This window comes from Micrasema longulum, unplaced genomic scaffold, assembly GCF_059751315.1.
Source record: "Micrasema longulum isolate JH-2025_06_02 unplaced genomic scaffold, ASM5975131v1 h1tg000487l, whole genome shotgun sequence".
In the NCBI taxonomy this organism is placed as follows: domain Eukaryota; kingdom Metazoa; phylum Arthropoda; class Insecta; order Trichoptera; family Brachycentridae; genus Micrasema; species Micrasema longulum.
Window position 1 is genome coordinate 570,897 of NW_028277684.1, and position 21,995 is coordinate 592,891.

Here is a 21,995-nt window from a genome sequence, read left to right on the forward strand (position 1 = left end):
CCGCGCCGGCTCGCGGCGCACCCGGTCGGCAGTTAATGTTTCTCAAAATATTCGTATTACGGTCCGTAATCAATCTTGCAGTGTTTGTCTAGATGTGCACCGCGAAAGACGTATTCTTCTTTTGTTATTAATAATATGTGTCCAGACATTAGACTTTTAGACATAAGACAAATATATTGTTTTCAATGTTTAAAATATATATTTAAGAACCAAAATTTATTAACAAGTAATTAAAATAGATCAAGTGAAAGAAGGAATCGTGTGTAAGAAATACCACATTACCATATTTTTTTGTATCACAACTTTTTGTTTATGTGTACCTTTACAATTAAATAAATAAACAAAAAAATGTTTATCGCAAGAGGCAATACTAGCAGTTCACAATGGAGTTCTAGTGTCAACTCTAATGTATGGGAGCGAAGTATGGAATTGGAAGAATTATGATGAAAGTAGGTTAAAAGCTGTCAAAAAGCAATCTCTCAGGTGAATGTGTGGTAAAACAATGTATGATAGGTTCACAAATGTCGAGATCCGTGAACTGTGTAAGACTGAGACATGCATTATTGGCAGGATCAAGAAAGGGGTGCTGTTGGTTTGGACATGTAGAGCAAATGGGCAGCAAAAAAACGGCTAAAAGGATCTACGACGCAAATGTTGATGAATGCAGAAAACAAGGAAGACCAAAAAAGACATGGCACAATCAAGTCCATTAAATACTTGAAAATTGACATGTCAAGAGTAGAAATAATCGGCGTGCGTGCATGAGAAGATAAATGAATGTAGAGAAAGCGAGATCTGTATGCAGACACAGAGTGATATGGCGTTCTATCCTCTCTGCCTACCCCTAAGGGGAATCGGTGTGATGGTTTTGTGGGCACATGAAAGTGAGAAACGAGGATGTGTTGTTGTCTATGGCCGCAGTGCCCAATGGACTTATATAAGAGCGCGTAACACGTCATTCGCCCTTCTCTGTCTTCACCAGTATTCAAAATCAGTTAAACGTATTCTTTGTTTAATCTCTGTACTTTCGTGAGTAATAAACCAAAAATTGTAAGTAACTTAAATTGTTTTATAAATGTGTTCCATGAGGTTAAATCCATTCAATCATATGTTTTACATGAACTAACTAATGGCTACTATCGAGTAGAGTATAATAATATACCTTTACAAAATGGTGACCCCGACGTGATAATTTTGTAGAGGTAAAAATCACAACAACACATCATCGTCTCTTACTCTCTGTTACTCACAATTTGTTTGTTTAAAAAAAAGAAATCAAAAATTTAAAAAATATTTTTAAAAAATCAATATAATAATGTATTAATGTACCCAAACTAATGCACTATCTTATCTCTCAAAACGTACCAGGAGGTAAGATAAAAAAGATGTATTTAGATTTAATTTTTGAATATATTATTTTTAATTTTTCATGAAATATATAATACGTGAACAAGATTCTCCGAGGAGTTATAAAAAAAAAAATAGTTCTGTACGTAAAAAGAAAACATTGTTGTGACGATACAAATGATCAAATAATACAATCCAACACATTTTCTATTTGAATCATATTTTAGGAGTTTCGTCAAATTATTTTTTTCCTGTGATTTTCATTTAATTGCATAGAATATTCAATGACTCTTCTACAAAGCAAGTTCCGGATGAAAAACGCGCATTCCAAAATGAAACAGGAAATTATCAATATTTCGCATGGTGTGAAAGCTTTAGGCGCTAACAAAAAGCCGAAATTATGCAATTTATTTTCGATGCGAATTTTATATTGCGCTATTTTATTGGTATATAGAGGAGAGTTCTCGTATTCACAAGAGGAATGTAGGTCAACTGCCCACAAAGGGGTTTTCAACAATTTGGCATTTAACAAGCAGCTATGTAGATTGTAATTTCCGACGATTCAGTTCACTAAATGCATTAAAGCAATGAAGGTTTAACGCTGCACAGTTCTCTCTCTCCAAATTAATGTATTGGACGTAAAATATTGCGAACTCGGGCGTAAACATCGATTCGCCATTAAAGTGTGGATATTGCATTTGATACAACGTCAATCAAACAGCTTAACCACCTCGATTTTATTTTTGTTACTCGAACCCGTCGTATTTGTAATATTTTATGTAGAAATTAAAACCCGGCATTCATTCTACATAGTCAATATTTTACCGGCGTGATCTATTTAATAATGCTACAACGCGACGCCGTACAGTGTTTCGCTTCATACAAGCAAGACGCTAAAAATTCTAAAAGACCTCGAAACCCACTTTTGCTATGTTTTTTATCCTATCATGATGAAATTTTAAAAAAATATGATTATTATTTTAAAAAAAATTAAATGCCTCATTTCACTGAAATGAACATATCAAATTCTTAAGAAATTGTAATATCCGTTTAAGTATGGGTTAAAAGAGATAGGTTTTTTTTAATTTTATTTTTTGTTCATAACTCTAATTGTACATTGGGTGGTTTTTTTGTCAAATAGCAATTTCTTCCAACCAACCAATAAAATATTTGAAAAAAAATATAATTCAAGTAAAAACATAATCAATAGAAAATAAAGATAAAAAAGGTTAAGACTTATAAAAACATAAATAAATGTATTTGTACATAAATTACCTTAAATCCATTATATTACTCAATGGGAAAAAGGAAAAAGAGGAAAAAGGAAAGGAGGAAAGATTTAGGAAGAGAAAGCATGCATGATATGCACTAATGGGTGCGGGTAGGAAGATAATACTTATGTGCGAAGTCAACTCGAATTCGCTTCATTAGTATGGTCCCATCAATATAATGTATATATTAATCAAATTGAAAACATTCAAAATAAATTTAAAAGGACCCTGGAATATCGTTTTGGCAACATTGGAAATGATAACGGCGCATCTTTGATCAATTTTAATATATAATCACTACAAAACATGTGATTTAATTTTTCTTTTCAAAATTCTCAATAATATAGTTGATTCGCCGTATCTTTTTCAAAATATTGGTTTCCGTTGTCCTCTTCGCTATACTAGATTGAATTCCCTTTTTTATGTACCAACTTGTAAAAACAATTATACCTCGAATTCATTCATTAGACGTACCTGTAGAAATTATAACGGACTCAGTATTGATGTAGACATTTTTAACTGCACGTTGCATTTGTACAGAAAATTTCTTCATGTGGTCGATTATTTGGGATAGTTGCTGAATGTGCATCTTGAGTGGTTTATGCTATGTATATGTTCCGCATGTAATTTATATGTTTGCGTATGTTTTATATGTGCGTTCATGTGTGTGCGTGGATGGTTCGGAGTGTACATTCGGTATTTTTATTTATTTCAATTTATTACCTCCATGGAAAACGCAAATGTCAACAATTATTCTTTTCTCACTTAAAATTTTTATTTATTTTTTATTTTTTACTCACATTTAATGTTTATATCTTTTGATTTATGAAAACTTGATTGGTCTTTTTATGTTAAAAAATTGTTATTTTTAATACTTATTTTGTATGACTGTATGTTTTCTGAATAAAATAAAATAAAAATAAAAATATTTATGATAATGAACGATTTCTTTAACACCACAAGAAAAAAACAGGAAAATTTGAATAAACACAATTAGTTCCCAATGTACCACTGAGATAATGATAATTGCTTTTAACACCACAAGCAGAAATCAACGAAATTTAACTTAATGAAATCAGTGCCCCATGCACCACTAGGCGTGGTTAGGAAGATAATGATGATGATGATTGCTTTTAATACCACAAGCAGAAAACAGCGAAATTTAAGTAAAGTACCTATGTGGACAACGAATATTGTTTAAAATAATTACCTTTGAAATTTAACTTTAAAAGTTACACATAAGTCAATGGGTACACTTGACTAATAAAGAAACCACTTTAATTCAATTTACGTTAAAATATCCCACGTAGGTATCTTCTTTGTGAAACATTAATTTGAGTTATCTCATTAATGTATTTAGAATCAGGTTTTTTTGTTTTGTTTGTGCAATACGCGACCCAGATTTATTAATTGGATCACATGACTCTCAGGGGAAGAAAAGTTTGCAAGGGAAAATGAATTGAAAAAGGTGAAAGGCGTACGTCGGGAGAATATGCAACCTGACATTTTTGTTCTCTAGTTGCACCGATGTTATTATGTCTGGAAAACTTAAAATCTTCCCAGTAAAATGTACGTGGCCGCATAGCAAAATGTAAAAGTTTTGCTTCTAGGAAAAATTTCCTCATTAAATTCGAGTAAACAAGTAGTTATATATTTTTATTTGCATAATTTAAGCAATAACTTTGCATAGTGTTTTAAATATTATTTTTCTATAAATTAAAATTAATAAAGGTTCTTTAAGCACGTAAATTGTATATCATTATCCACCGGTTTCGAACCGACAACAGGGTCCCGATTACAATGAGAAGTTAACAGAGTTATCTTCGACTGTCAATAAATAAAAATCGATATTTGTGTACGAAACTGAGAAGATTTACGTAAACATTTAATGTATATTCATTAGTAACCTGTAATTGAACACGTTTAAAAGAAAAAAATGTATGCATATTCTGCTATTCATACAGAAAATTTAATTTTACTTTGTAGATAAAATTTAAGATAAATGTTAATTTCCCATTGTTATCGGGGCCATGGGCTTTAATTACAAACGCTATCTTCATCAGTACATATCGTGACAGTAAATAAATATAAAAGAGATATTTATATACGTAAATGTGTAAATTTGTTTAAAAATTTAAGGTTTATTCGTCAGTAACCTGAATTTGAAAATGTTGAAAAAAAATGTATCGAAAAAACTTAATTTTATTTTGTAGATAAAATTAAAGACATATGTTAATATTCCATTGTAATACGGGCTATGATCTTTTATGGAGGTATAATTGAGAAGTGAAAAAAAGGGATATAATAAAGGGAGGGGCAACTATACATAAGTCCTGTTTTGTAATTTAAGTGTCTTGAGTCTAATACATACGAAGGAAATAAATAAAGTTTTTAAGTAAAGTAGTATTTTGTGATTGTAGAGGTGGGAAATAAGGGGTGCGGGGGTTGAACATCAAACATTTGCATTTGTTTTTAAATAAAACAGGAGTAGAGTAAAGGAAACATTGTTTATTTGATTATTCATTATTTTTTGGTAAAGACACGTATCGCTCCGAAAGCGATTAATAAAAAATGAGTCCTTAAAAACGAAGTCCTTTTGATTTAATTTTAATGCATTTATTTTTTATTCATCTTACATCTATGTTGAGTTCGAAAAAAATAATTAAACAAAATTCAATTTATAAAATCGGTTGGGAAAGTATCACTATTTGTGACAAAAAAAAATGGGAATAAAAAATAATGAAAAAAAGACCATTCTTCAACTCTTCTGTGGCTGGCTATGATGTAACACGGGTCTACATAGAATACACGATTTGATATTTATTAAAATTATGAAAGTGTATTTTTTGTAATCAAAGGGACATTTTCACATCGGATTTGGATAGTAAAATTTGTATAATTATGCTGGTTTTTTACAGAAAATGTAAGGATGTTATATTACTCTCTATCTTCAAGTTTTGAGGTAGGTACATCGGTATGTACCGAGAGGTACTAATAGCCTACGGTACACATATTTGATTATTAAGAATAACCATTTTTTTTTTCCAACGAGCAATTTTTTACAGTTTATTTAATTTTGAATCGTAATGAAGGGGCCAGCTTCTTTCTGTAAAGCCGATTTAAAATACTTAAAAATAATAAGTATATTTTGAAATCAAATTGAATTATGACCAATTGTCAGTTTTTTATTTAAATGACTAGATGCAGAGTTACATTTTAGCTAGACACTGCATTATTACCCGTTAAAACTTTGTCACTATGTAAAAAAAAAAAAAAAATTTTTTATTTTCCCACCTTTTTTACTATCTTCCAGAGTGTACGTATCAAGATGTTAAAAAAGCCGGCTTTTTAATACCTCGATAGATATATACAGATGAAAATTGAGCATACCACCTTGGTAATTGTCAAAACTCATGTAAAAATCATGTTCAAGCGAGCATTTTTTGCATTAATTGGGATTCATTTGAGTTTATTATCGCTTTAAAGTGGCTACTTGTTATCACAGAAGCCTGTTTAAAATGTCAAAGAGAACAATTAAAAGCTTTTAAATTATTGTTGAAAGCCACCAAATATATATATCCGACAGGAACTATAACAGCGCCACGGATAGTAGCGAGAAGCTCCATTCGGTTATCATAAAGAGCGAGAAAGGGACAATAACGTACAAAACCCTCTATACACCTTCACTTTAGTAGTAGTTGCACAAAAACATAAAACCAACGTGCTGACAGGAACACTTGACGTAAGTAGCTGACACCGACGTCCCGGTTACTACTGCACGTGGCTACTAACGTCATAGACACCGGTAGACATAACATAATCGGCGAGGAGATATATGCAAAAGTTATTTACCAACATTTAATGACATTTTTTATTTATTTTTTTTTTTTTTTTTATTTGAAAATTTATTTATAAACCCTTACGGATTATAACATTCATTTTACATAAAATAATATATACATTTTTCATTTATACTCTGTTGTTCAAAATAATATTTTTTACATCTTTTGTAAAGTTTGTCTGAGTCTTTTGTTTAGTTTTGTCTGGTAGTTTATTGTATAATTTCAGTCCCTGGTTCATTAGTCTTGATTGTCCTTGTCTTGTTTTAGAAAGTTGTATATGGTATTTGTCTGATATTCTCGTATTATGTCCATGTTGACTACAATTTTTCATTAGTTTTAGTTCTTCGTCTACAATTACATTAGTGGCTAATTTATGGATAAATTTTAATGATTCTAGTTGAAAGAGTTCAGTTATATTTAATTGCTTAGTTTGTTTAAAAAGTTCTCTAGTTGCAGTTAAATAGGGAAGGTCATATACTAACTTTAATATTTTATTTTGTTGTCTTTGTAGTCTGTTTATGTCATTTTGATATCCTGCTCCCCATAATAGTTGCGTATAACATATTTTAGTTTTTACATAGGCTTCATACATTAGAATTTTTTCCGTTTTTGGAACAAAGTTTTTGATTTTTAAAAAAAGACTCGATAATGTCGCCACTTTGCTAATTAAATTGTTGATATGAATTGTCCATGTTAATTGTCTGTCTATTGTTAGTCCTAAGTATTTAACATGTTCAATTTCAGTAAATCGTTCATTATTTATGTAAGCATCTACTTTATGACATTTTTTTCTAGTTTCAAAATGGATAATATTGCATTTTTTTTCATTAAGTGTAAGTAAGTTTGTGTTTGTCCATTTAGTCAACATAGTTAGGTCTTTGTTTATGTCATTGTTTGTTAATACGTCTGTTTGATTTTTATAGAATAGTCCAATGTCGTCGGCATACATAATAATTTTTCCCTTGAAATTGTACAGTGACAAATCATTAATGTATGAAATATATAATATTGGACCCAAAATGGATCCTTGGGGTACTCCAAAATTTACCGTTTGCAAAAGGCTTTTTTTTTTCATTTACATATGTATACTGCTCAATGAAAATAAAAGTTTGATTTGTAACTGTTAACCCAACGAAATTCAGGAATAAAATAAAATATTAAGCAACGCAAGTATCTAAAAACTTATTTAATTACTGTGTATTAATACTAGTTTGTAAATAATTTAATGAACTCAGACTCACCTGTTTCTGACATTTTCCATCACGCGAGTGTTGAAATTTTCCGATTGGGCGCAGACAGCAACCGAGTCTAAACTTTTCCCGCCAAAAGGAATAACCGCTTCCGGTGGGACTCGCTCCATTTCCAACCCTTTCCGGTTTTTTATTTCCGTTTTCAGGAGCGATACGAGAACTTTTGGTGCGACTGAAAAATAAAATAATATAGTGATGTTAGCGCTTCCGTAATTTATGTGTTTTTAATGCGTTTCCGCTTAAGAAGCTCACTAAAAAGGCATTTACTGGTAGCTAAAATAAAGAAACACATAGGGTTAGGTTTTTCGGACTTAAAAGTTACATTTGCGTTTCAAAGATAGGTTGTTACACTTTGATATTGATTTTTTCATTTCCATTATCATCCTTTTTTCTAAACCTGGAGATGCGTAAGGCACTGCATTAATATATTGTGAAACATTTCATGCCTCGATGCCTAAAATCCCTTGATTCTGTCAAACCAAATCATCGAAAGGGTCGAGAGTTTCAAATACCTGGGAGTATTTGTTACGAAAAATGGCAGCTTTCAAAAATAACTTGAAGTGCGGCTAGAAGTAGCAAGCGCCAGATTCAACAGTATGAAGGCTGTCTAGAGATTGAATATTTACTCAGCGTAAACCAAATGCCGTCTATATAACGCTTGCATAACATCTATTCTTCTTTATGAATGCGAATGGTGGCACCTCACTAGGGCCCAAAACAGCAAAATATTGACTTTTGAGAAAAGGTGTCTTAAAATAATCTTGGGTGTGCGGTGGTTTGATTTTTAGCGGAATGAAGTAAAAAGAGAACGGACGCATCAAACTCCGGTGACAACAGTCATCAAGCGGAGGCGATATAGTTGGCTTGGCCATGTACTGCGGACGTCTCCTGAGAGCCTTAACCATGCTTCCTTACTTTACAAGGCATCAGGTTCTCGACGTCCTGGACGTCCGCCGCTGATTGTTTGTCTGCAGTTCATGTCAGAACTACGGGACGCAAACTTGAATTGGGAGGACGCACAGGAGCTGGCAGCTGACAGAGATGCCTGGAAGATCTTCGTAGACACCATATGCTCCAACTAGGGAGCTGACACGGATTGATGGTTATGATGATATATCTTGGCTGGATTTAAGTGTTAATGAATACAAATGTTTTTTTTCACGGTACGATTCCAATTACGCCAAGAAAAATACAAAGCAGAGGTGGAAATTTTTAAAAGGTTCTATAAATACGGATGAAATAACAAATAACTCATTTCCCAGTAGTTTCACAACTACCACCACACACCGCACATGATAAACAAACTCCACACTACAAAATGACAAAGAGGTGTAAATAATGTCATTCGATATTTTTACCGTAAGCCGCCAGAACAATTTTGTATCACGTTTCTATAGGACCTTCGTGCTGTGACTTTTCACGACATACGCGCTAACATACAGACACGCGAGTATAAAAAATGTCATATGCAATTCTCTAAAATATAAATGGATTCAATTATCCATAAAAATATATTTAAAAACACTGAAAAAAATATCGGTATAAACATTTGTTGATAAAGTCAGCATAACGATCGTAAAAATCTCATATAACAATTCCATCGAACCTTCATGCAGTGACTTAATTTATTTATTTTATTTTCTTTTATTTTCTTTTATTTGATAGTTTCAGAGTAAACAAAATTATACTTAATTCTTATAGACCAGATAAGTTTACGTATTACATTACATGCCAAGGTTACCAATTAACCTTTTTCATTATTTTAATTACAATAATAATAAAAGAGGAACAAAACGAAACTGAAATTACTTCAAATAATTAATTAGGTATTTTTTAACGATATACACGATAATACGAGACACGAGTACGTAAAATCATTGTCATCATATGCACGGTTGTAAAACATTTTATACCTTAAACTTTGTTTAAAAAATACTTTTAAAAACTTTCCTAAAAATGTTATAAAAAAAGTTTTTAAAAATATCGAAAAGAAGTCTGTAAAATTGTTGATGAAATATCAATTAAAATTCTAACGATAAAAAAATATTTATCAACGTCCAAAAGGCTTTTATATATACGGATAATTTACAAAAAATATAAGAATATAATTTGAATATGAAAAAGAAGTGGAGCGGTGAAACGAGGCCCGGAGAGCCGATTATATGAGGCCTAAAGGGCTGAATTCCCTAGCATAAAACAGTTGGCAATAGCTGACTAGTAGTAACATAAATATTTTATTTTTTTGCACCACCCAGGCTTGAGAAAAATCACATTTTTTTATTTTTGTGTTCTCGCCGGGGATCGAGCCCGGAACCTTTCGTGTGTGCGTTAAGCACCTTGACCACTACAGCACAAAGGTCGCCCTGTTGTATTTGATATTTTTTATCTTACAATATATTGTTTTTTCGGACTTTTTTTGATTGTGTATTGTCAAAATCAAAGCATAAAATTTTATTTGCAACTATTAGTATTATTTTAAGTTTCATGTTTTGTCGTTTTTACATAGGTATATTGTATTATTGACGATATAAATAACGTTAATGCAAGCTTAAATAAAAAAACTAAGGCACACTTATGTAAAAAATGACGTGTTATTTGAACATATTTTATTAACTGTACGTTTTTATATTCAGAATTTATTATGGGGTAATCATTATGGAAAATTCATGGAAAAAAATTATGGTTGGTGCTTTTTATTAAAAAATAATTAATACTGAGAAGCAATTGATCATATAAATAATTAACAGTATGAAATGGAAAAAAAGTTGAAATTATGTAAAAGTTGATACAGTTAAAGGGATAGAACTGGTTGTTTTTGCTAACTTGACGAAAATGAAAATATTATTTGATTTCAAGAATTCATATTATTTATTGTATACGTAAACCATTTTTTTTTAAAGTTAGTATAACACATTTATAGTTGATACCTAGGTTACACAAAAGAAAATAAAATAATAATGAAGAAATTAACAAGATTAAGCTTTATTTATCGATGCATCTAACATAAATTCCTTGACTGTAAAACGTCAATATTAAGTATCTACAGGTTATTATGAAATAAAATTTATGCATATTTTTAGAAATATAATATAAGTAATATGTTTGAAGAAAAAAAATATTTACATTTTTTAATGACTTTCCCACGACAGCGTTTTACCCTAAAATATGAATAAAAAATTGGCAAGATTATTTAGTTAGAATACAAATTATGTAAATAAATATTATGTAAGGAAAACTGCCCCAAAAATATTAGTTCTATTAAGTATATGGTTAAATATTAATTTGTTACTTTTCTTAAAAATGGGCTAAATAACTAGTTTTATTTTTCCTTTTTCATGCGACCCATTGTGCACATTTTGATAATAGCACAACCATTTTTAAACCGCAAATTTTATTTAACACAACTGATTTTGTGCAACAAATCTACGTTTTTAAACCACTTACCAATTTTTAAGCGTCAACTAGTTTTGAGACGTATGTCTGTTCGCCCAGACTCTCAACTACATTATTACGTTGACAAAAACACAGTCAAATAACAAGTCAGGAATTCGATAAAATGTAATATTTACTAACATCAACTGTAATGTTTGAACAGAGAGTTAGAGTTTATAAGAATTAATACAAATTAATTCTTCGTTATATTTTTATGTAAGCATATATGGATCATCAAATCAAAGTTCTTATTTGTATAAATTTCATAGTGTAACTATGTTTACAGAACCTAGTCTCAATTATTTTTTACGTTTATAATTCATATAATTGATTGTTGTGCTTTCACCCTTATAAACAACGTAGACAGACTATGCTTTTATCCAAGTTGCACATTTTAAACCCACGCTGTGTCAGCGGGTGCACTGCAAGACATCAAACCCTCCTAAGTTTTGCAAGACACCCGTTGTAAATGGTACCATAGCTTTTATTTTTTTATAAAAATAGAGTATATTTTTTAAAATCGAGACCAAATGTTTTTGGTGAATTTCCACAATTCTCATTATTTAAAAAACAAGTTTTCATTCATAATTTTCGGGTTTAAAAACGAGCACATTCAAAACAGTTCGCACTAAACGCGACGCCACTTTGACGTCACACGTCATGCCCGCCAAAACGTTTTTACCAACATTCCGTACAAGTATAGCGAGGTAACGTAATACGTTTGTCCCATAGGACGTGAAAAGTATTGTTTTCGGTTAATTCATAATAGGCGTATTTTTAAGTCATTGTAGACAATTTATCCGACGTTACACGAAAATAATGATTCTATCGTTAGAATCGTATTTTTTTTCTTATATTTATTTATTTCTTCATATTTTTTGCTTATAAACAATAATTAATATACTTTTTTGAAATTACATTTTTGAGAATAAACAAAGAAGACTAACTTAAAAAAAAAAAAAAAAAAATATTCGGAAAGTTTTAAAAACAAGGTATATATGTACATCTTTATTATTAATATTACAAAACACACAATGAAAATAACAAAAACCTAACATAAGCTAACACTTGTGGAGCAGTTGATTCAATATTGGTATGGGCGAATGAAACAATCCATTTTACTTCTACCTATTACTTCTACCCATTTTTTTATCGCCTTTTAAAACATTTTCTCGTTACTAATTGTTTTAATGGATAGTGGAAGAAGGTTATATATTTAAATTGAATAATACTCAAAATCCCTTTGCCCAAAAGTGGTATTAGTTTGCATTTGTTTAAGTTGTCTTTGTGTTGAGGATCTAGTAATTATATTATTTGTATGTGATATATTGTGGGGGTTATGCCTTTTATTTGAGTAAGATAAGTTTTTGAATTCATAATTGAGTATTGTTTTAGCGTATTATTGTTTTGGTGTCATAATGTGTGATTTATGGAATATTTCTTCAGTAGATGTCTGTATCGGGACTCTGAGTATTATTTTAATTATGGATTTTTGTGCAACAAATACACTATTTAAAACTGTGTCACTCGCACCGCCCCATATTAAAATGGTTTTATAAAAAATGTCCATGTATCTTCTTTTTTTGTACGTTTGACTAGCATTTGGTTAGCAAATTTACTGACTTTTAGATTTGTTAAAACTACACCTGAAGCAATGTTCTGAAACCACAAAATTCAATTTAATAATGACCGCGTTTCACTGAAATTTTCAGCTGCACAGCACATTGCGGGAGGCTATATCATATTCCGTATTACTACAATATGAAGATATGAAGGTACATACCTGTATATGCTAGTGAAAATATACAGGTATATTAAAGGCAGCTTGGAGTTGTAGTGCACTCGACTTTTCTCACCTGGGTAACTCTCTCTTATGAGTTCCCTTAGAGATTTCGAGCCTCACGTCGTCCATATCACAATATATGAAACGTCGCTGTCGTTTTTAGAAACATGTTTTATTGCAGTAAAAACTTTCAGACTGTATAATTCAACGCGCTGAAGATCTTCACAAAAATGTAGTATAATAACAAAAAACTTTTTTCAATTAAATAGAATTTCACAACTAAAATAGAAAAAAAGGGTTTTTTTTAAATTACGAATAAAAACAGTCACCAGAAATTAATTATTTTGTAAATAAAAAATTATACAGTAAATCATTATGAAAAATTATACAAAAAATACTGAAACTGAAAAAAAACTGAACCCGGCAATGCTTTGCTTTTGTTAGGTCTTAGGATATATTTGTAAATAAATTAAATTAATACAATCGAAAAAGTAGCTCTCTGAGAAAATAGAAAAAAGTAAGTATTTCGTTAGTGGTGTAATTAAAAAAATATAAAATAATAGCGGCAGGCGGAAAAAGTAGCTTTAATCACATTAAATTTTAGAGTTCTCACCAGGAACGGAACCCAGAACTTTCCATGCGCGCGTCAAGCTTCTTACCACTACACTATAGAGGCTAAATTTTTGCACCACAACAGGCCAGGAGGCCCAATTACAGTGGTAAATTACATCACAGAACACCCAGGCTTGAGAAAAATCACATTTTTTAAATTTTTGTGTCCTCACCGGGAATCGAACCCGGAACCTTTCGTGTGTGAGTCAAGCGTATTGACCACTACACCATAGAGGCCACCATATATTACTAACAGGCAACAGTCAGCTATCGCCGACTGTTACATGTCAGTAAATTTGGCCCTTCGGGCCTCGCTTTATCGTTGATTAATTAGGATCTCGAGCACTGTGAAACCCTTTTGAGGCAAACAATTTGTTTTTTGCTGTTAGAAGCAATCTAAATATATCAATGAACCAGAGTGTGGTCCCTTGGCTAGTGTTGGGGACCCAGTTGATATTTATTTCAGTTGATATTTATTTGATTATTATTTTGAGTGACTTAAAAATAAATGTTTTTGTTTTTACGATTTACCGAAACTATTTATTAATTAGAAAAAGAGAACCAAGTTGAGGTAGAGTGGGGTGCGAAGTTTGGACCTCTGATCCCTAGCCACGGGACCACACCCCGGTTCATTATTATATTAAGATTACTTAAGCAAAAAATAAATTATGAGGCTCAAAGGGGTGAAATTTTACAATGCTTAAGATTTTAATTTATCAACTGAGGCCCGCAGGGCCGATAAAACCAGGCCTGAACGGCCGAATTTTCTAGCATGTTCCAATCGGCGATATCCGAGTGTTGCCTGTAAGTATAATTTCTTATTTCTGTGTTATGTATTATGACATGAATTATGAGGATATGCGGTGACAAGGAATTATGATAAATACGTATTTGAACATTATTTTTCTGTCACTGTCTTGCAGATGACTACTTGATACTGTGTAAAAAACACAGATTCATGTCGGACCCTTTATGCCTAACTAAAATAGACTAAATCGATTTAAAAATAAAGAATTTCTCAAACATCCTTTATAAAAATATGTTAAGTATTTGTGGATTTTATTGCAAACTAAGCTTGGCAGCGAAGGGTAAAAATGTTAGTAAATTTATCTAAAGGAATTTTGTATTTTTCATAAGCCCATTCAGTATATTCTGTTGGAATTTTTTCAGCCTGGGGGTACTGCGATCTTCTAGTACAATCTAAATACGTACAAACTGCCAGTAGCGTCCACTCGACTTTTTCTAGAGGATTGTATATATACGAGTACGAGTATATGAGACCGAGTAAATAATCTGCTTTTGAGAAACTTCTGAATCCCGTTCTAGCTTCAAATATGCTAAAGAAAAAATGCAAACAATAATTGTCTACAGTAAAGAAGATTGATATTTTTTTTGTTCATTTTAATTTATGAAATAATCCTTCTTTTCGTTTTTATTTACAATAATGATGGCTTAAAAATAAACATCGAAATATACAGAAATCTAGTAAACTGTTTGTCCATCACATACCTGACTTAAATTTCCTTGGCGGTGCCAACCTACAAGAAAAACGTTTCTTATCACCAAACCAGAAAAATTGATCGAATAAGTTTTCTGTAATTTGAAGCCTTAGAATCTTTGTGCTGAAAAAGGGTAATCTAGAAATACAAAATATATACTTCATTAGATTGAAGAAAAGGAGAAGTGAATTCTTCAGTGACTGGGATTGAATTGATTGGACACGATCAATTCACCGAAAGGACTTCAAAATGGCGGCCTTCGTGGAGTAGTGGTTAAGACACTTGACTTAAATACGAGAGGTTCTGGGTTCGATTACCGGTGAGAACATAAAAATTATATACCGTTTTTCTCAAGCCTGGGTGTACTGTACTGTAATTTACTATAATAAGGCCTCCGGCCTGTTGTGCAAAAAAAACTTTTCAAAGCCTCGGAATCTAACTAACCGTAAATATTTTTAAAAAAATTTAAGTAATAAACCCTAATATTACATTAAAAGTTTTATTAAATTTTCTTCCCTTTGAAACATTATGCTAGTTGATAAAATCAACATTATTGCGTAATGAAGTCTTAGGGTATATTATTTTTAAGATCTAACCTATAAATTATTCGTATCGAATAAAAATACAGACGTTAAATAAATTTTTCCAGGTAAAAAAATGATTTTTTTGTTATATCGATGGCTTAAAGACTCTTCTGAGTAAAAAATAAATAACATCTTATTAAATGTAGTAAAAAAATGTAGAATAACGTAGACGTTGTGTTGGCTATTAGCGTCATGTATTCCGTCTGGGAATAGGTTTTATATTTTTGGACAACTACTACTATTTGAATTTAAATTTGCATGTAAGTGTAAAAGAAGTCTTGAGGAAGAGATGGGTTCGTCTCAAAACCGGTAAACATAGAAAGATAGGTATCGTATTTTTCGGACCGTAAGACGCACTTTTTACTCTCAAGATTCAACCTAAAATTGGAGTGCGTTTTATGGTTTGATGCGTGTTCTAGTTCGGTAAGTGATTTTAAACAATTATATATGCTTACATTAATAAAATGTGTTACACAAAGTTGATCCTTTAAATAACTCTTTTGTTACAAGATTTTTCTTGTAACTTTTGTAAATTGTAACAAAAAATTTAATAAGTTCTTTTTGTGATATGTGAAGTTTTTTAGCAATGTAACACATTCATCAAACAATATTACAGCTATTTTCATCGTAAAGCTTCACCAATAGCCTTGAAATAACTGTAAATACTATTTCGCCGAAGTGTAAAAAAAATATTTTAATATATTTAAAACGTTCAAAGAGCTTCATATAAGTAAAATAAATATAAAACAGCTCAGTTTTTAACCATTTTTAATAAAATATATTATCGACCGGTTTTAGAGCTACACATGCTTTTTTACCAACATATACAAAGACAATTATCCACAATTCTTCAAATCATCAAATTGCCTACAAACAGTCCGCATTCCATTCAATGATACATATGTTAATTGATATTATTATTATTAGCAAAGCAACTAATACATATGTATTAGTTGCTTTGCTAATAATAATAATGGATCAAATTAAATTATTTTTATTATTATTTATTTTTAAGACTAAAAAAGGACACATAATAATTAAACTGTAATTACTTTTTAATATTATTATAAAAAAAAACAATTTACTGCTTTAGAACGGAAAAGCTATCCCTAGTTAGGCAGTTTAGACGAACCAACAGAAAAAATAAATATTTTTACTTCTACTACTTAATTAATATGCTGTATAAATAATAACTTGTAAATTGCTGTAATTAATATGTAAAAAGTAAAAAAAAAAAATTTAAAAAATTGATCCATAATTATATTTAAGAAAAATACAAATTTTCAAATTCTACTCCCACAATAAATAAAGCTTCCTCATCTAAACACTGGTAGCGGTTATTTTTTATAACTGACAATTTTTCTAAACAATTATCTAGTTCCCTACCATCATACATTAAACCTTCATTCAACATAACTAATAATACAGGCACATTGTTGAAAAGTCACAAACATAGAGTTCCAATATAAATTAAATTTGGCATATACCAATTAAATTAAAATTATTGCGATTCAATCTACAGCTTGCCCACCACATACCGCACGCCGCATTTGAGGACAAAAGTCTCCTTGGCGGTGCCCACATACACGTAAAAGTTGCTCGTTGCCAAGCGTGAAAAGCTGCCCGAAAGAGCTCTCTGAAATATGGTAGCCTTAGCATCTTTGTACTGAAAGAAGGTAATCCAGAAGTATTGATTCATTGGATTGAGAAAAAAGGGAAGTGAATCCTTCACTGAAGTGATTTAATTTACATTCGAAAAACGAAATGAAACTTTAGTATTAGAGTAAAAGAACATTTAAGGTGCCTAAATAAAAATAATGTTTCTGAAATCGCTAACCATCTGAAATGAGAAAATAATTTTAATTTCATAACAGACAGTGGATAAAAAGTCGTTCAGGTTAAGAATAAAAAATTAAAACCAGACAACTAGGAAATCTTCAAAAAAAGCTATTCATAGTAAGAAAAAGGTATTGAATAACAAAATTAACAATATTACTTTTAGTCCTCTCCTGTCTGGTTTTAAAGATCATATAAATTTCATTTCGAGATTTTTATTTTTAACTTTAAAAGATCAACATGACAAAAATATTTGACTTGTTTATGCAATATTTAGTAATAACTGTTAAAATTAAATATGATAGAATTCATTAGTAAATTATACTTTGATAAAGGAGCTTGTGTAGCTTAAAACCAGTCAGCGGAAAAAAAAAATAAGTGGTCAAAAACAAAGTTATTTTCCATTTCTTTTAATTTAATCAATAACCACAAAGTAAGTGCTTCAAATATTTATTTTTCTGTATAAGTACTTAGTTATCATCAAAAAATGTCCTTGAGAAACATTATATATTTATATATTATTCTATCGGTATCGTGTTTGCATTTCTAAATGTGTTTTTTTTATGAGAATATAAAATATATAAATAAAAAATGAGAAATCGTCTGCGTTATTTATTTTAGCAAAATTTAGTATGACAGCGTCAGAAGGACAATTTTTGAATTTTGTATAAGGGATGTTTATCCCTTGGGTAACTAATAAGAGTGACAGCAACTTAACATCGTAAGGCGGATATTTTCAGGTAAAATCTTAAGAACGGTTTAAAATACAGGTGACAAATACGACTCAAGATAAAAGGAAAATATGTGTCTTACCCAGAGTGTCAAATTTCGGGGGATTTTTTTTAGTTATAAATAACTGAATTTAAAAATAAAAAGTTGTGGTAGAGCGAGATTCAAACCACGGACCTTAACCTGTCCCTATCACCCTTGATCCAAAACCTGAGGTGTAAGCACCAATGCAATAAAAAAAATAAAGTTCGAGATTAGCAATAAGCAAAAATTTACAAATCTGCTTTTCTGCTTTTCTAATAAATGAAGAACAAAATGTTAAAGATTATACGTCAATTGAAAGAAATTTTTCTGCTTGACAAGATGTTGTATTTGTTTTAAGGTAACCAATTTTATTTTATTATTAAAAGCCATCAAAATACAATGCCAAGTAGACAAAAATGAGCATTTCAGAGACGTCATTATGTTCGCGCCAATCGAGGAAATAAAGGAAAACACATTATAGGTGCATTAATTTGTTGTAATTGATTTTTTTTTTAAATTGTTGCAACACCAAAGAAAAACATTTTTGAGAATGGCAGAATGGTGAATGTTTGGTGGTAAAATAAAAAAATGTTTTTATCGATTTTTTTTTATGTGGGAAATAAGTATTTAAAATTATAAAATTTGAAATTCAAAATCTAAAATAATTCATTTGCCCTATAAAAGGTCAAACCAGTCAATGATATGTTGTAAGCCCTGTGAATGCCTAGACTTCCATATTTCCTTCTCAAAAATGTTTTCCCTCTCTGTTGCAAAAAAATTAGATCTACATAACTCCCTAGAAAGGAAAATTCAGCCTGTTTGAAAAACTTTCGACGCACTCGAAACATTGTAAAATAAATTATTTTATTTGATTACCAGACACCTCGATCCGTTCACGTATAAAAGAAAAAAGAAAGTGGAAGACAAATAACAGAAAAAGGTAATTTTCTTTATTGTAATATTTTGTTTTCCACTTAATTCCCTTGACTAAACGCGAAGAGAACCCTTATTTTGTCACAATTCCGTTTCGATAGTTCGTTCGTTTTTCACATATCCATCTCACTTTAGTGTAATCAAAATCGTATTCCGCTCTCGTTCCGCTCGTACGATACGAATCCATTAACGAAACGAATATAAACTACAAATAATATTTCTTTATTCCCTTTCCACACCCAATGATGCATAGGACACTACATTGGTTCACTAATCGCAGCGTATCTTGATCATTTTTATTACATGAAGGAACACATCAGTCTAACGCTTCAGGTGCCAGTACAGAGATTATGAAATAGTCTAGTGTTAAAACACCGTGTTGACCAAATAAAGAGAACGAGAGTACAAATTACAATAAATTAGTCAATAATGTATCCTCCTTCATTATTTTAGAACAAATGAATCAATAAAGTTTTTTTTTTTATTTCAACAATTGAACGCGAACAGAATGACGTGTTGAAAATGTTCTCTTTCGTCTACTTGAGATAAAATTTTAAAGGTTTAAAATCAAATGAAATAAAACATGTAACCTTAAAAACAAAACAGCATCTTAAAAGGCAAAAAACTTTTTTTAGAATGACGTATAACCTTTAAAATTTTGTATCAATATTTAAAGCGTCAACTTTTAGTAAAAAAATTGACTTAAAGTTATTCAGTAATTGTATATAACCACTAACAGACTATGTCTATGTCTACCGGTTTCGAGACGTACCCGTTTCTTCGTTAGGACACCAACCAAATCATTATAACTATGGTGAATAACCCAACTATGGTGAAGGTGTATAGTAAATTTTGGATGTTGGTTTGATAAGTGTCCTGACGAAGAGACGGGTACGTCTCAAAACTGGTAGACATAGAAAAGTCTTGAAAATGTAATAACTTTTTGTTAAATATTTTGTTTTACTTTAAGTGATCATTTTTTAATTGAAAAAAAGCGAACACAACTTATGTTAACACCCAATACATTGTTCAAATTTTAATTAAAAACATATTCCAACAATTCAAAGCAATATTTTAAACCCTTATTAGAATTTCAATTAATCCAAGCATAAATTAAATTAATTTTTTGGTGGTCCTCTTTCATGCTGAACCCGTCATAAAACATCCCTTGTGTAAGGGTTGGCGTGATACGGAGGTAACATATTCCACTCCCCGTGGACTGGTGATGCTTTGTCACGCGAACTCTAAAATGCTCGAATTAATTTGTCTGCCAGAAGATGGAGGCATTATAGATATCGCGAGCAATTGTTTCAGTTTTTTTTCAGAAAAATCTTTTCAGGGTGGAAGAGTTTTCATATTTCTGCAAGCGCTTTGAGAAAATTGAAAATTTTTCAATACTGTTGCAGCCTGCGGGGAAACTAAAATAAATCTTGGAGAAATGTTTTTCTAGACATTATACAGTTCGATGCCGAAACATTTGATTCATATTTATGAAAATGTTTTTCTATATTAAAATCATTGTTGTTGGATTTGTAAGGGATGGTAGTGCTCATATTTAAATTATTTACTTACCTTTAAAAATATAAACTGAAATAGAAACATTAAGATTTTAAACTTATATCATAAGCAAAATGATACCTACATGACTAATGATTGACAGGTCATGAGTCATGTAAATATATAGACTTTTGAGCGTTGAGAAATGAATATACCGTACGAAAATTATCATTAAAAACGAACTCTCTTCTCTCTCCTCTCTCCTCTCTCCTCTCTCCTCTCTCCTCTCTCCTCTCTCCTCTCCTCTCTCCTCTCTCCTCTCTCCTCTCTCCTCTCTCCTCTCCTCTCTCCTCTCTCCTCTCTCCTCTCTCCTCTCTCCTCTCTCCTCTCTCCTCTCTCCTCTCTCCTCTCTCCTCTCTCCTCTCTCCTCTCTCCTCTCTCCTCTCTCCTCTCTCCTCTCTCCTCTCTCCTCTCTCCTCTCTCCTCTCTCCTCTCTCTCCTCCTCTCCTCTCTCCTCTCTCCTCTCTCCTCTCTCCTCTCTCCTCTCTCCTCTCTCCTCTCTCCTCTCTCCTCTCTCCTCTCTCCTCTCTCCTCTCTCCTCTCTCCTCTCTCCTCTCCTCTCTCCTCTCTCCTCTCTCCTCTCTCTCCTCTCTCTCTCTCCTCTCTCCTCTCTCCTCTCTCCTCTCTCCTCTCTCCTCTCTCCTCTCTCCTCTCTCCTCTCTCTCTCTCTCCTCTCTCCTCTCTCCTCTCTCCTCTCTCCTCTCTCCTCTCTCCTCTCTCCTCTCTCCTCTCTCCTCTCTCCTCTCTCCTCTCTCCTCTCTCCTCTCTCCTCTCTCCTCTCTCTCTCTCTCCTCTCTCCTCTCTCCTCTCTCCTCTCTCCTCTCTCCTCTCTCCTCTCTCCTCTCTCCTCTCTCCTCTCTCCTCTCTCCTCTCCTCTCTCCTCTCTTCTTAATTTTACCAGATAATTTATTTTCTTTAAAAACATTTACTGTGCTTCGAGTTACGAGTTTTACCTTATTAAAAATCTATGAAATAAATTACGTTTTTTAGAAATAGCAAGATTATTATTATTTATTAAATTGCTCGTTAAATCAAAGAGAAAATTTGAAATTACGTTCTGACAAAGAAAACATACGAATATGAAAAATTGGAGATGTCACAAAAATGTAAACTGATATAATGATGTGTCAATATTAAATGAAAATAATTTTTGCGCTTATATTTTGTAATATTATATTTTTAAGGTGAAATATCGAAACAGTAAAATATAGAACATTGTAAAAAAGGTAAAATATAAATATAAAAATGCACATTTCTACATAACATTTGTAATCAAAATATCATGTATTTTATACG

General features: G+C 31.4%; 1 protein-coding gene across 1 annotated transcript in view; it reads right to left on the bottom strand.

Moving 5' to 3' along the window:
* Window positions 1-21,995, bottom strand: part of LOC148281180 (cell adhesion molecule Dscam2-like) — a 311,957-nt gene that overhangs the window by 96,496 nt on the left and 193,466 nt on the right. Inside the window, 1 exon segment of the mRNA XM_088227065.1 lies at window positions 7,702-7,882. Coding sequence (XP_088083191.1) covers window positions 7,702-7,882 — 181 coding nt within the window.